This window comes from Plectropomus leopardus, chromosome 19, assembly GCF_026936395.1.
Source record: "Plectropomus leopardus strain MGB_pleo_1.0 chromosome 19, ASM2693639v1, whole genome shotgun sequence".
Lineage (NCBI taxonomy): Eukaryota > Metazoa > Chordata > Actinopteri > Perciformes > Serranidae > Plectropomus > Plectropomus leopardus.
Window position 1 is genome coordinate 16474262 of NC_142194.1, and position 13584 is coordinate 16487845.

At 39.2% G+C, this 13584-nt stretch overlaps 1 protein-coding gene across 2 annotated transcripts; it reads right to left on the minus strand.

Moving 5' to 3' along the window:
* Positions 1-6516: 6516 nt before the first annotated feature.
* Positions 6517-13559, minus strand: prrt2 (proline-rich transmembrane protein 2). 2 transcript variants are annotated; one of them, XM_042508369.2, is made up of 5 exons: positions 13313-13558; positions 11795-12087; positions 11306-11601; positions 11089-11218; positions 6517-8430 (listed from the first exon to the last, which is right to left on the minus strand). In XM_042508369.2, exons 2-5 carry the CDS (start codon positions 12024-12026, stop codon positions 8414-8416), a joined length of 675 nt encoding a protein of 224 aa, XP_042364303.2. In that variant the 5' UTR covers positions 12027-12087; positions 13313-13558; the 3' UTR covers positions 6517-8413. The 2 variants fall into 2 exon arrangements, with proteins under 2 accessions (XP_042364303.2, XP_087925798.1); XM_088069672.1 differs by lacking the exon at positions 6517-8430 and having other exon boundaries at positions 10432-11218; positions 13313-13559.
* Positions 13560-13584: the final 25 nt, after the last annotated feature.

Here is a 13584-nt window from a genome sequence, read left to right on the forward strand (position 1 = left end):
ACTAGCACAGTGGTGCTAGGTGAGCTAGTAGCAGATGCATCACCTCCTTCAGCAGGACAGTTTGCGGGTGTAGTTTGGTAGAAAGAAAATAGTTCCTACATGTAACTGCTCACAACAAGGTCTGTCAGTTATCAGTAACCAGGTCATGATTTTTGTTTTCTTAATTTTTTTAAATTTTTTTTTGCACTTTGCGCACCACAAGCCGTGTGCCATCTAGTTTCATTATAGTGGAGAGAAGGCAGACATCTCTACAGTCAATATGTCCAACACTCAGCAAGTCACACCAAAACAATCTAGATCAATAAATAACACCACAGGTAAGAGAAAAAAAATGTATTTTTGATGTGAACTGTCCCTTTATAAGTGAGATGTCTGTGGTTTTATGAGAGTAATTTCGAAAGAGTTTAGGTAAACACAGATACAGAACATAGCAATAGTCTAGGTCCAGATGTAATAAAGACATGAATGAGTCTCTGCAGACAAAAAAAGATCTGATTTAATCTATTTCAGAAAGCTGCAGAAAGGAGGAATTGGACTGTTTATTTTCTTCAATGATCTAAACTGAGATTATTGTAAAAAAAATGAGAAGGGACACTCAAGGACAGTAAACATTCAATTTTAAACCATTCTGGGGTAAAATAGTAACAGAGATGGCCAGCAACTGATAAAGATGCTTAATTAAATTTCTGCAGCAAACATCTAAAAAAAAAAAAGACATCCGATCACAATACAAAAAAAATCAGTTTCTAGGGATGCAGACAGACTCTAATATAACTGTGAAATAATAGCGCATATTTTTGCTCAGGGAGGATTAGTCTAAAACCCAGTGGTTTATCAGATTTCTCTAAAACCACAAACATTTATTTAAAACCAAGCCGCGTCCTGTCTGCAGGGACAAATGGCAGCATTACTGCTGATTGAGACAACACATAATAGATAATGATGAGAGCTACTTGTAGCACATGACGTCATAGACTGGTGTATTTCAGCGACAAACATCTGGCTGTCTGATGCTCTGCAAAGGATTTCATTTATTAAACATTCACTTTTTTGATTGAAGAGGAAAAGATCTCTTTTTTCCTTACTCCATGTTATTGAACTCCTGTTAAAAAATGTTTAAAATAGACAAATATTTGCTTGGGCTGCCTCTTTGCACTGTCATCTAATAACAATAAAACTGGAAACATCATAAAAAAGTCAATGCAAAAAAAGGCTGCTGCTGCTACTGTGATGCCACCAAAGACACCACAGCATGGAGACACACTAAGAGCCTTGATAGAAATATTATACTGATATTTCACCACAGGGCTCTGCATCCACTCTGTGATGATAAGTGGTATTCATTAAATAGACAGCGATGACCACATTACTGCCACCTTGCTGGGACTATGATGAAAAGTTGAGGTTAGCAGAGAAAGTGTAGCAGTAGAGCTGCACAGTAATAATGGGCCAGATATAAGCCTGGAGCTCACATCGAGTTTCAATTAAGCTACGTGTAGATATTACACTAAATTAATAATTAATCAACTAGACATCATTTTAAACCACAGTTCATGAGCAGATTCGCAAGGATTAAAGACGAGTGGGGTTGGAGCAATTGGAAATTAAAATATAAAGTGTTTTCTGTTTCTGTAGATTTCTGTATATTGTAACTACTGTGACGTCTGTTTTTCACATCTGCTGTAGTTTTGTTTATTATTATCATTATTATTAATTTTATTATTGCTGTTGTTTTCTTGTTATTGTTGTTGTTTGTTTGTTTGTTTTGTTTTTTGGTTTTGGTTTGCCTTTTTAGTTTACAGTATACCATATTTGCCCCCAAGACTATTTAATCCATATGTAATATCTGTTATAACTAAAAAAATTAAATATTGTTAAAAAAAAAAAAAGAATTGCATGGATTACTTACACCCCTTCTTCAAATGCTTATTAAGGGGGATTGTACCTTTTTTATAAGACTGGGGGTTGGCTTGGGTGTGACCTTGTTTTGTTTTTTATCTTGACCCTCCTCAGAGCTACAAATATTTTTTCTTTGAGCCTCCCTGAGTGCCTGGAGGGAGATGCATGACTCTTCCTCCATCATAAATAACCATATGTCTGTATGTTCACACCAAAAGTTGGTATGGAGCCAATGCTCTATGCACGGAGGGAGTTATTGCTAAAACACTCAGCTTATTTCTTAGGCAAAATGCAAATCTTCCCCATAAATCACATCAGCACAAGCTGCATGTGCATTTTAGCATAGCATCACACAAAACCAACAAAACTGAATAAGCACTCACACTCACTCACACACATTGAACACAGTGTTCGCAAAGCCAGCGTTAGCAACATATGCATATAATGACTGTTTTCCAAATAAACCAGTAACATACACACTCGTTACAACTATAACATACACAACAGCGTCAGCAGCGACCAGAATTTCAGTAACTTGGTGTGGCGACAAATATTATATTTTTTTTACTGTTTGATCAAAAGCTGAAAGCTAAAAAAACAAAATCCAAAAGTTAAAAAAAGAAGAATTAAATGTTTATTTCAAAGGATCTGGTGAATGCAAACAGTTTGTTTTTTTTTTTTACTTTTTACATTTTAGTGTATAATAAATTGAATAAATACTTTGATGAAATATGCTCACAGACTGCCTGTAATTTTAAAATCAGACAATAATTTCTGTTTTCATAGTTTCTGGCTACAATAAAATTATATAATTTTGGCAATTAAAAAAAAAAAGAAAAGAAAAGAAAACATGCCTTTCAAACTCACTTGCAGGTTTTGGGGTACAGTGGCTTATTTTTTTCATTGTCTACAAAGTATGACAATTTAAAATTGAATATTCATCCCCATTTTTTTAAAAACAATTTTTTGAAATCCCTCTCTAAATTTGCACCTCCCTTCAAATAAATTAAGAACAGTCCTTAATTGTGAATTTTTGTCACAAGTAACAGTCAGGAGTTAGAGAAACTGCGTACATGTTTTATGAGCAGAACTAAGCCATCATTAATGTAACACCGGGGATTTTCATCAAAGTATCTGCTGTAAAAATAAGGTCAAGCAACAGTTGGCCCTTTTAGGACATTCTGTCTAGTCAAAAACAAAAAAAAACACAGATGTAAAAAAAAAAAAAAAAAAAAAAAATTTTTGTCTCAATTCCATTTAGGTTTATTATTAAGCCCTGCCAGTGAGCCAGCATTAAAAAACAGGGTTCTGCAACAAAAGCAGCTAAACAGAGTGTGGTCATATTACAGTTATTAGTTATTTTTCCTGCTGTGATCCATTGATTGCATTATGCAAATTCATCACATTAGCGGCGCAGTTTTGACAGTGTTTTGACAACAAACAATGAAAATAGAGGAAAGTTGTGACTGAATGAGTGATGGAAACTGCAGCTGATGATTGTTGTCAACACAGTACTGTGTTGACAGTAACTGTATTTAAGAAGGGGCCCAGTGGAGTCCCCTGTCACAGTGACCCTTTTTTTTCCTTTCCAAAGAGGAAATCCTCAACAGTCCATCAAAGCATTAATTCACACTCATAACGATTGTTGTTCAGCCCCAGTTCTCTTTGCAAATTAAGCAGGCTCAAATAGAACAGCATCGCCACAGGTCAGTACGTCTCATTATTTCCTACGCTGACTGACAGGATGATCATGATGCATCCAAACGCTGCCAAGCTGACTCACAGCCCCAGTGTTTATGTGACCCAGCTGGATAATCCCTGACCCACTTACTGCATCTGGATGTGACTCTGTCTGATATGCTGATCCTCTTCCGAGCCGTACTGTACCGCATATACCTACTGGTAAATTAGCTGAGTACAAAGAAAAAATATCTTTTACTGTCAAAATGTTGACATTGGTGAGGGAGAATTTGCTGCTCTCAGTGCTTTCACATTTCTGCAAATGTAGTTGATTTTCATCTCTGTGAGCAAGTTTTGCTTTAGGAAAAAATGTGACATTAATTCATTCACATATTGAATATAGCTGTGCTTATTTAGTATGTACATTATTATTTTTTTAACGTTCGTTGTTCAAAGAGAATAATTTTACTGGTGGCTATGCATCATTTTAGAATCTATCAAGCCCATGACTTACAATGTCAATATAACACATCTCAGTTCATGTGCCCACTCTCTCTGGATTTATGGATTAATCATTTGGTCTATAAAACACTAAAAACAGTAAAAGGTGCCCATCACAATCTCCAGTACAACACCCAAATATAATTAATAAACTATTATGTAAGACTGCAATTATATTTGATGGAGACATTTTTGTCCCCGTCAGGATGAATGAGCTAACTTTTAATGTAGTGTCATCAGGTAAAAATTTGAATTTGTCCAATACTTACTGACCACTCATGACTTTCCCATCAGCCCCAGATGTACTTTGTGTTTGGGGCTAAATACCAAATGCTAATAAACTAAGATGGTAAACACTGTAAACAACACAGGGTCAACTTGGCAACAATTTGTTAGAATTGTCATTGTGCATATTATTGATTTAGGTAATGGTTAACAGTATAGGGACAATTTACAATGCCTGTCAATAGAAGGGCCACATGTTATTGTGCTTGCCTCATATTAATTTAAATATCAAAACAATTTGCTTGCTCGGTTACTTTTGGAAAAACTGGACATCGCTGCAGAAAAAAAACAACTAAAAACCAGCTTGTGCTGATTTTAGTTGGTTTTAGCTGGTCGATTATGGTTTTAGATGGTCCTGACCCAGTTCTTGCTGGTCTTTGATGGTTTGACATGCTGGTGTGACCAGCCTGTAAAGCTGTGCAGATTTATCTTTATGCATAATGCATGACAGCAGACTGAACTAATTTATGCCTTTTGCTTTTCATTCTTCCCCCTCACAACGCTGTTATTTCTCCACACTCAAGGACATTGATGTGATTTCAGTTTTACAGGAACTTCAATGGACAAACCAGCTACAGTGAACATCACAGGATGATATGACGAACTAAACCATCAAAAATGATGTGAAACACACCTGAAACTGGTCAAAAAAGCTGGTCAAGCTGTTTTTTTCAGCAGGGAAGCAGCATTTTAGCATTTAGCTTCAAACAGTGTCTTGTGCTGTGTTCCATTTACCTCAGAGGTCGAAGGTCAGAGCTGGGAATGATGTCACAAATGAGTTGACAGCGATCCAGTATAACAAGTTGGAAAACCAGCATGTTGTTTACAATACAAGTTCTAGCCAGGTTAGCCATTGTTAGCAATGCCAGTTGGTAAAGAGGCATTAGACTTGATATTGTGCATACAAACACTGCAGCAACCTGTCCACAGACATCTGTAGAGACAAGAAAAACACAGAAGTGATGGTACCTACGGCTTTCACTACTGTTGATGCACAGGACAGCCATCTTGGATTACATCTTGGTTAGGTCCCGCCCACTTTCAGGGGGCGGGACCTAACTTCCAGTGTGAATAGATCAAAGTAATGACTCCAACTTCACCAAATGGCAAGTATGTATGTAGACTCCTGGTGTTTTCCCTTTAAAAATGACTTTTTAAACTAAAATTTACAGATTAATTGTAATTACTGTTTTCACCAGTCATTGCTAGTTTAACCCTCTAAACCCTGGATCAACATCAGTTTTCTTATGCTTTGTTGAGAAACCTTTTACAAACATTTGGAACATGGGCAACTTTTGTTTAATTTCTTTGGAAAACATGGTTTTAAAAAAAAGGCAATCAGCAACATAGCATTAATTTTTTTTTTAATTATTAATTTATTTTAGCACTTTTTAGGTCATTTCTTGATTTCATTCTTTCATTTTTAGTTTTGTTTATGGTAGCTTCTTTCTTATTTTCCATGTAATTCTTTACTAATTTCTTGCTATTTTGGGCCATTTTCTTGCTTTGTTACTCATTGCCTTCTTCCATGTTTCTGAAAGAAATTAAGGCAAATTGCTCAGTGTTCAAAGGGTTAAAAACATGATATGATATTGTTAATGTATCAGTTGTCCACTGTTTTACAGGACATGTTCATTACTATCAGTTCTGGTGCAAACATCTATAACAAACTATTAAAACAGTATTTGTTCTTCATGATATTCCTCCCCAAAAAATTGCTCATTCACTGTTCTTGTTTTGGTTGCTCATAAATAAAAAAGGGCAGCGTAAGAAAATAATGAGCCATCATTTGCTTTGATTCTGTGGAAGTCATCTTAGGCTTTAGCTCTCATTACAGCCAATCGCGCAGTGCATTTCCTTGGCTCTGGGCGTCTCCCTTCAAGCATTTGCTCTTCGCTCTGCTGACAGCAGGATGCACTTTCAATCCCTGCAGTTTACACACTATCACAGTACAGACAACTACATTAATGCTTGCCTGTTTTTTTTCTTTTTTTTTCTTCTTTTCTCATCTGCTAAAACATAAAACCTATTCTCTTCTCAGTGGCTCAACTCTCTGGATATGACTCACTTTTGACACTCATCCTCCCCCACCAAACATAATCTCTAATCTCCTCCGTTGCTCTTTATCTCTCCGAAACAATGAAAACACACTGCATGCATTGTGTCTTTATTATGAATGTGCTGCAGAAGAATAATATTCCAAGTGCCAGTTTTATCTTTGTAATTTTTAAACTTCTATCATCATACATTAATAAAAAATCCACAACATGCCAATAATCACAAAGATTATAGAAGCCCGTTGGTAACACGAGGACTGTTGGCTTCTGTGCCTACGTTAGATCATAACTACTTAACGCTAACTCATATCGACTAGAGAGTTATCACAATATTGAGATTTACATCTGCAGACTACATCAACTGGTGATTACAATTAAATTTACATATTAAGTGCTAACAGAGGGGAAAAAAATATTTAATCATTACAGAAGTTGTGGCGTATCTGTACATGATTCAAAATCCAGTGAAGGAGGAGAGTTTTATCAGTTCATGAAACCCATTGTTTCAGATCACAGTGAGAAGCACAGGTAGATTTGAGGTTAGTTCAGGATACATGTGAGAAACAATAAGAATATTAAACTAGATTTAAAAAGTTTTTCACCACAGCAATCCACATTTCTCACCCATATAACCATGTTTGAAGCAGTGTCTTACTAATTCAAAAGACCTACTGTGCGTCACAACAAAATAATAATGTGTGATTTAAGTGTAATTTAGGGTTTTTTAAAGGGACAAAAAAAAGCCACAATCTGTCTGATTTGAAAGTACAGGCTACCTGTGGATGCAGACGGAGCCTACAGCCACCAACTTTGACTGCAATCACAAGCTATTTAATTTGTTAACCAAATAGTGATGCCCATATGCACATACAATACTACCACCATCTGTCGACAGCACTTCAAGAGCATCACATTATGAAATTCTGTTTCAAAATGATCTTTTACAAACATTATCAAAAGATAGGTTATAGGTGATGGAGCATAATTAGCTTCACGGTGACTTGCTACAGTTTGGGGGTTTTTTTGGTGAACATGTATCCTTCCCCGGCTCACAGTGATCAGTGGTGTCGAGCGGATATACAGTAAAGTTGCAGCAGAGTAAAAAAACACTCTTTCTCTCTACAACAGTTCTGTAATCAGAGTTGGGTCTTTACAAAGCAGGAAAATTTCCCTCTACATTTTTTTTGGCACATATTTTTCCTTGCAGTGATGACGGTGCCTTCTGTGTGAGACTTCCCATAATCCCATTCAGTTTAGCACCCATAGCTTGTCCTTGGTAAGCCTCTTTTTCATCTTCTTTGCCACCCGTACACTCACTCTCAAGCACAAGATGTAAGGGGCGGGCGGGAGTCATGAGAACCACAAAGAAGAGTCAGAAACAAGAGGACACACTGTGATTCAAAGTGTTTCTTCTCTGTGAGGGGATGAATTTCTGCTCTCTCATTTCAATGCAGCCACAAATCCCACAGCCTCTCCACGTATCTGAGAGGATTTAACGGCAAGCTGATGGTGTCCCGTCCTCGGGTGCAGTGAAAGATGGACTTGGGCGGACATTTTGTTGCATGTGGCGCTGAAGCTGGGAGGCGATCCTTCCTGTTTGGCGTTCTGTGACCACCTCCACTGGTCTCCCCATTTTTCTAGTCCACCTTGTCAGTTCTGCGGGTGATGATTGGAGTCTTGAAGAGTTTCTCAGGAATCGTTCTGAATGCGTTGACCAGAATACGAAGGGGCTGATTAGACTGTCTACTCCCTTCGCCATCTAACAGACAAATTTCCCCCACCCCACCCCCCGATTTAGAGCAGCAGCATTTGCATATTTTATTTTCTTCCATTAGCAAAAAGGGATTTATATAGATTACAGAAATACAAGTAAGCACTGTATATCGGGTGCATATTTGTCACATCCAGGTAATGACTAGGCGGTAAAGACGGTGGTGCAGGTGCGGGCCAGACGGTCAGTTGCTTTATCCAGTTTCACCCTGGGATGAAACTCAGGTTTTCACATTTACTAAAAAAAGAAAAGGAAGTGTATTAGTTGAAGCGCTATATATTCTGCAACTTAATATGGATGTATAAACTTTCATAGACCACAGAGGACAGAGATACATAATGAGAAAAAAACAAGGATTGTTGAGCCCTTATAGTTGTGTGTACAATTGCTCTCCCAGTCATCAAGCTAATGAGAACATCTCTCAGCTTAATGAGACCCAACAGGCTACATTCACAGTACACATAAGTCTCTGCATGAACTGAAATGAAAGACAAACAATCATTTAACTGACTGACCCTTCCTGTCCATATTTAAAGGGGACTGATTATGCTCAGTTTCAAGTTCATCCTGATATTTGGGCTTTCTACCACAACATGTTTACATTCTTTAATGTTAAAAAAAAATGCTTATTTTCATCCTACTGTCCGTGCTTGAACATGTGTATTCACCCTTTCTCTGGAACACTTTGTTTTAGCACCTGTCTCTTTAAGACCCCCTCCAGAAAAAGCCACGTCTGCTCCGATTGGTCAGTGCTTTCTGGTCTTTCGAATCTGGGAATCAATGCACCGCCGTTAGGGTGTAAGAAAATATTGACACTTGAGTGTTGCTATATTATGTCTCGCTCAGTAAGTATTGCTATGATGTTAGGTGTTACAGGGACTGTGATAAATACAAATTCCAATCCCATTATTAGGACTGCAGAAAAAGTAAACTTGTTTAATACACATGGTAGTGTTCCCAATTGTGTCAATTTTAATAACAACATGGAGCTATTAGTATACATATATATATGTATATATAATAGTTTGAATCGTAATCCCTGTATTGCAGATCCAGATTCCTGCCAATACACAATCCTAATTATCATTGCAGCCAGGGAATGACTGTAACAAAGTATAGCGGCACTTTCTACCGTGAAAAATCACCAATAAAACTTCTAAACCAAAACCCTCACAACTGGATATGTTGCAGCAAGTATATGATCTGAAATCTGGGAAAAATTACCATCGGAAAACAAGATTAAAGGTTTCCCTGATGTTGCCATCTGGCTACATGTTGCAGTGGAAATAGTGTAAACGATTGCAGTGGTGTGCCGGGAGCAGATGACCATATAAAGAAATCCATCACTAGCTAATCAGCTTGTCTGGAAAGTACTATATGTTTTGGTGACGTTAGCATGTAGCTACATGCAGCACTGTAAAAAATGTAAACACATGCAGTAGCTTGCCTGGAGCAGATGCCTATATCAAGAAATCCTGCACAAGCTGACATCAGGTTGTCTCCAAAGTGCTACATGTTTCCCTGGTGTTAGCATGTAACTTAATGTAGCAGAGTAGGCTACATAATGCAAACACTTGCAGTATTATGCTTGGAGCAGATGACAATATAGAGAAATCTGCCATGATCTAACATTAGTTATCTGGAGGTATTTCATGTTTCCCAGGCATTAGCATGTAGCTACATGTAGCAGTGTATATAATGTTAAAAACTGCAGTAGCTTGCCTGGAGCAGGCAATCATGTAAAACACATCTGTCACAAGCCAACATCAGTTTGCCTCAAAAGTATTACATGTTTCCCTGGTGTTGCCATGTAGCTACATGTAGCAGTGGAGGCTACATGGTGTAAACACTTGCAGTAGCGTGCCTGGAGCAGATTACCACGTGAGGGAATCTGCCATGATCTAAGATCAGCTTATCTGAACACATTACATGTTTCCCTGGTGTTAGCATGTAGCTACATGTAGCAGTGTAGGCTACATAATGCAAACACTTGCAGTAGCGTGCTTTGAGCAAATGACCATATAAAGAAATCCATCACGAGCCGGCATCAACTTGTTTAAAATAACGTTGGAAAGTATTCAGAACGTTCTAAAGCCTGAGGTTTTTGTCCAAAGGGATTACTAGTAGATATGTTTATCTCATTATTTGCCATGTTTATCATAACCACTAAAAATTGAACTATCATATAAGGCTACATGACAGAAAATAAGGAAAAGCATAATAAATCCCCTTTAAACATACACTACTGCAAAAGACAAATACTAGTCCCTAACAGTAAGTAATAATCACTGATCTGTTATCAGAATCCCTTTATTTGGTGCAATAAATGTACATTTATTGGTCTTGTGAGCATGTCAACACCTCACACTCTCACATACATAATATATATATAGATGCATATACATATGTTACAGGGACAGCAAGACTTCACAGTTTGTACAAGCAAACAGGGCAAGGCATACAACAGACAGCGGACTACACAAATCACTACAGATACACACACAGCAGTCTGAGGCATGCAGTCGGTTACAGCTGGAGGCCACCCGTGCAAATAAAGAAACATGTCAGAAAAATGTAATTTTGAGTCTGATGTGATTAATATGCTCTGATCTTTGTGTAACGTTTATATAATTTCTAAAGTGCTGCAGCGTATAAAGACTCGTGCAGGCATTGTAACTAGTGCAATATTGTGCAAACATGAGTAATAATATCAGTGATTACAGTCAGATTGTGCTGACGGGGCTTAATATTCTGTTGTGATGGGATAAACTGTGTCAGCAGCAGGTGTTTGGGCCAGGAGGATCAGTGGTAGCAGGGCTATTGCTACAAATTCAGAGGGGAAACACTGCACAGAGGAGGGTAAAAAGGTTTAAAGGTCAGATTTGGGACACTCACTGGCCAGGTTGACAATGCAGGCGATGATAATGACCGTCCCTCCTACTAGTGAGACCATGGAGAGCATCTTGGCGACGCGTCCCAGACGCACGGCCCCATCCAGGTTTCCCTGCTCGAGACTGTTCTTGGACTAAAGGAGAAGATTGAACCAACTGTTAGCTTGATAGAGATGCATATTTTTTAACAACACTTAACAGAAAAAAAAGCTTTTTCTCACCATGATGGAGTAGACAAATCCCACAATGTTGATGGGCCACACAGGGCAGAAGCAGGCCAGCACGGAGAGAAGGAGGTAGTCTTTGACCTTGGTGCGGTCCAGGGGTGGGTTGGTGGCGATGCTGGAGTGGCGAGAAAGCGACGGCCTAGGCGAGAAGGCGGTGTATCCGATGGAGCTCGCCCTGCTCCCCTTTCTGGTCTTGTTGTGATGGGGGTAAGAGATGGAGTGTTGTCTTCTGGGAGGAGAGCAGATGACCGGAGAGGTGCTCTCTGCGGGTGCCGAGTGGATCCCGTTACCTACACATGAGGGACAAAAAGGACGGGCAAATGTTTGAAACACAGGAGAAGGAAAATGCGCGTGTGCTCTAAGAGCTCCGCCATGCACTGGAGTTTGACTTTCCCAGAGTGAGCTGACTAAGCAGCTGTATGACCCACCCCTCCTCCACCCATCCAGCCACCCGCCGCTGCCTTAATATGGGGTCAAACTCACTGTTCTTCAGCTTCTCGTTGATGACTATGACCAGCTCGCCTTTGGATTTGCTGCGGGGAGGCCGTGTGCCGGCCGGGCTGCTGCTGCTGCTGTGGATGAGCGGTTCACCTCTGACTGATGGGCATGGCACAGAGATGGGGGCTTGGCTTGACAGAGAGTCCTCCTGGTCCAGCAGCGATGGTTGTTCCTCCCCTGGCCAAATGGTGGGAGTTGGCATCATGTTCACAGCCATGCTGACAGCAAAGATGAAGTCTGTTTGTGGTCCAGTCCTGTGTGTGCTGCCTCTAGTTCACCTGGGGGGCAGAAAATGGTTTTAAGCATCTTTGTCAACAGTAGCTGCTCGCTCCCATTTACTTAGGAACCGTACTAAAATTACTGTTGTGGGAAGAGTGAAAGGATTGTGTATTAAATATTTTTGTTAAAGAAAGGTGCTCTAAAATGTTAGACTAGGGGCTAATCTGAGAAGTTGGATTTGATTTCATTCATTCATTCATTCTAGAAAAGGAATAATGTGTTAAATGAGAAAAAAATGACAATATCTCTGGTTCTGCTGGATACATTTTGATGAATTTTAAAATCAGTGTTGGGAGTGCAATAATAAATTTGTAATTTTAATTAACACATCTGTAATTCTTTATTATTGACAAAATTAGCTGAAGGCTACTAAAGGTAATAATACTATTTAGCTATTTAGAGATAACATGGGGAGTATGTTCTCTTCTAAATCAAAGAGAGGTCCAAATAAAATATCAATAAGGGGCGAGGGGTCAAGGCCTACTTTTTGGAAATAGTACCGCTCAGCCCATCCATCTCACTCCCAACAGCTTTCACACAGTCCCTAAACACATTCTGCTTTAGCCGATTTAGAGTTTGTTTTCAGGCTCAATATCACGATAAGCCTCTTTATAATCCACTTTGACTTCAGATAATATTTATCCTCGTTTTGATCACTCCTTATGTCATGTTGAACTGTAAATATGCTCGAGGTAAACAGATAAGCACGCGATGTCTCTGACTGTAAATCAGGCCTACTATTAAAATAGCAGAGCAGCTATCTCAGGTAACAGTGAAAGCAGGTCACAATGACACGGCCAGTACAAAGGCATGGCAGATGGAGGCAGGTTCCTTTGAAACCGTACTAAAGGCCGTAGTCTCCGTGCAGGTGTGTACATACCATTATTTCATCATGTGTACACAAGCGCTAACCGCACATATGGTGGCCGGGCAGAGAACAAAAGGTAAAAAGGACAGAGGAGAAAAGGATGAGGACAAAAGAAGAAATACTCGGATGGACGACAGGAGGAGGAAAAGGAGGTGGAGGAAGAGGAGGAGGGGAGCATTAATTAGCCTGCTGCTGCTCGTGATTTGAATTGATGCTTAAATGCAAAGATAAACAGAAAAAAACACCTAGCTTGCATTCAGTTCTTACATTTCAGTCATACTAAATTGCAATTTATTTAGCTTTTTACCAATAGAAAAAGGTGAAAAAGGGTGGCTATTAAAATAAATCAAACTGACCTTTTTAATCGCGTCTCAACACAGCCGGAGCGTGCCTGGTTTTGGCATCCTTATTTTCAGGTGCAAAATAATATCATCAGACACGAGCAATCATCTCAGCCTATGTGCAAACGTGCGCCGTCCGCACAAAATCCGACAATATGTGAAAGCTGGAGAGGCGGCGGTGCATGTAGCGCCTTGTTCCAGCGCAGTGTGCTGCTGGGATGGATGGATGGGGAGTCTCCGGGAGGAGGGGTGTGTGTGTGAAATGAAAAGTGAAATCAACCAGACTA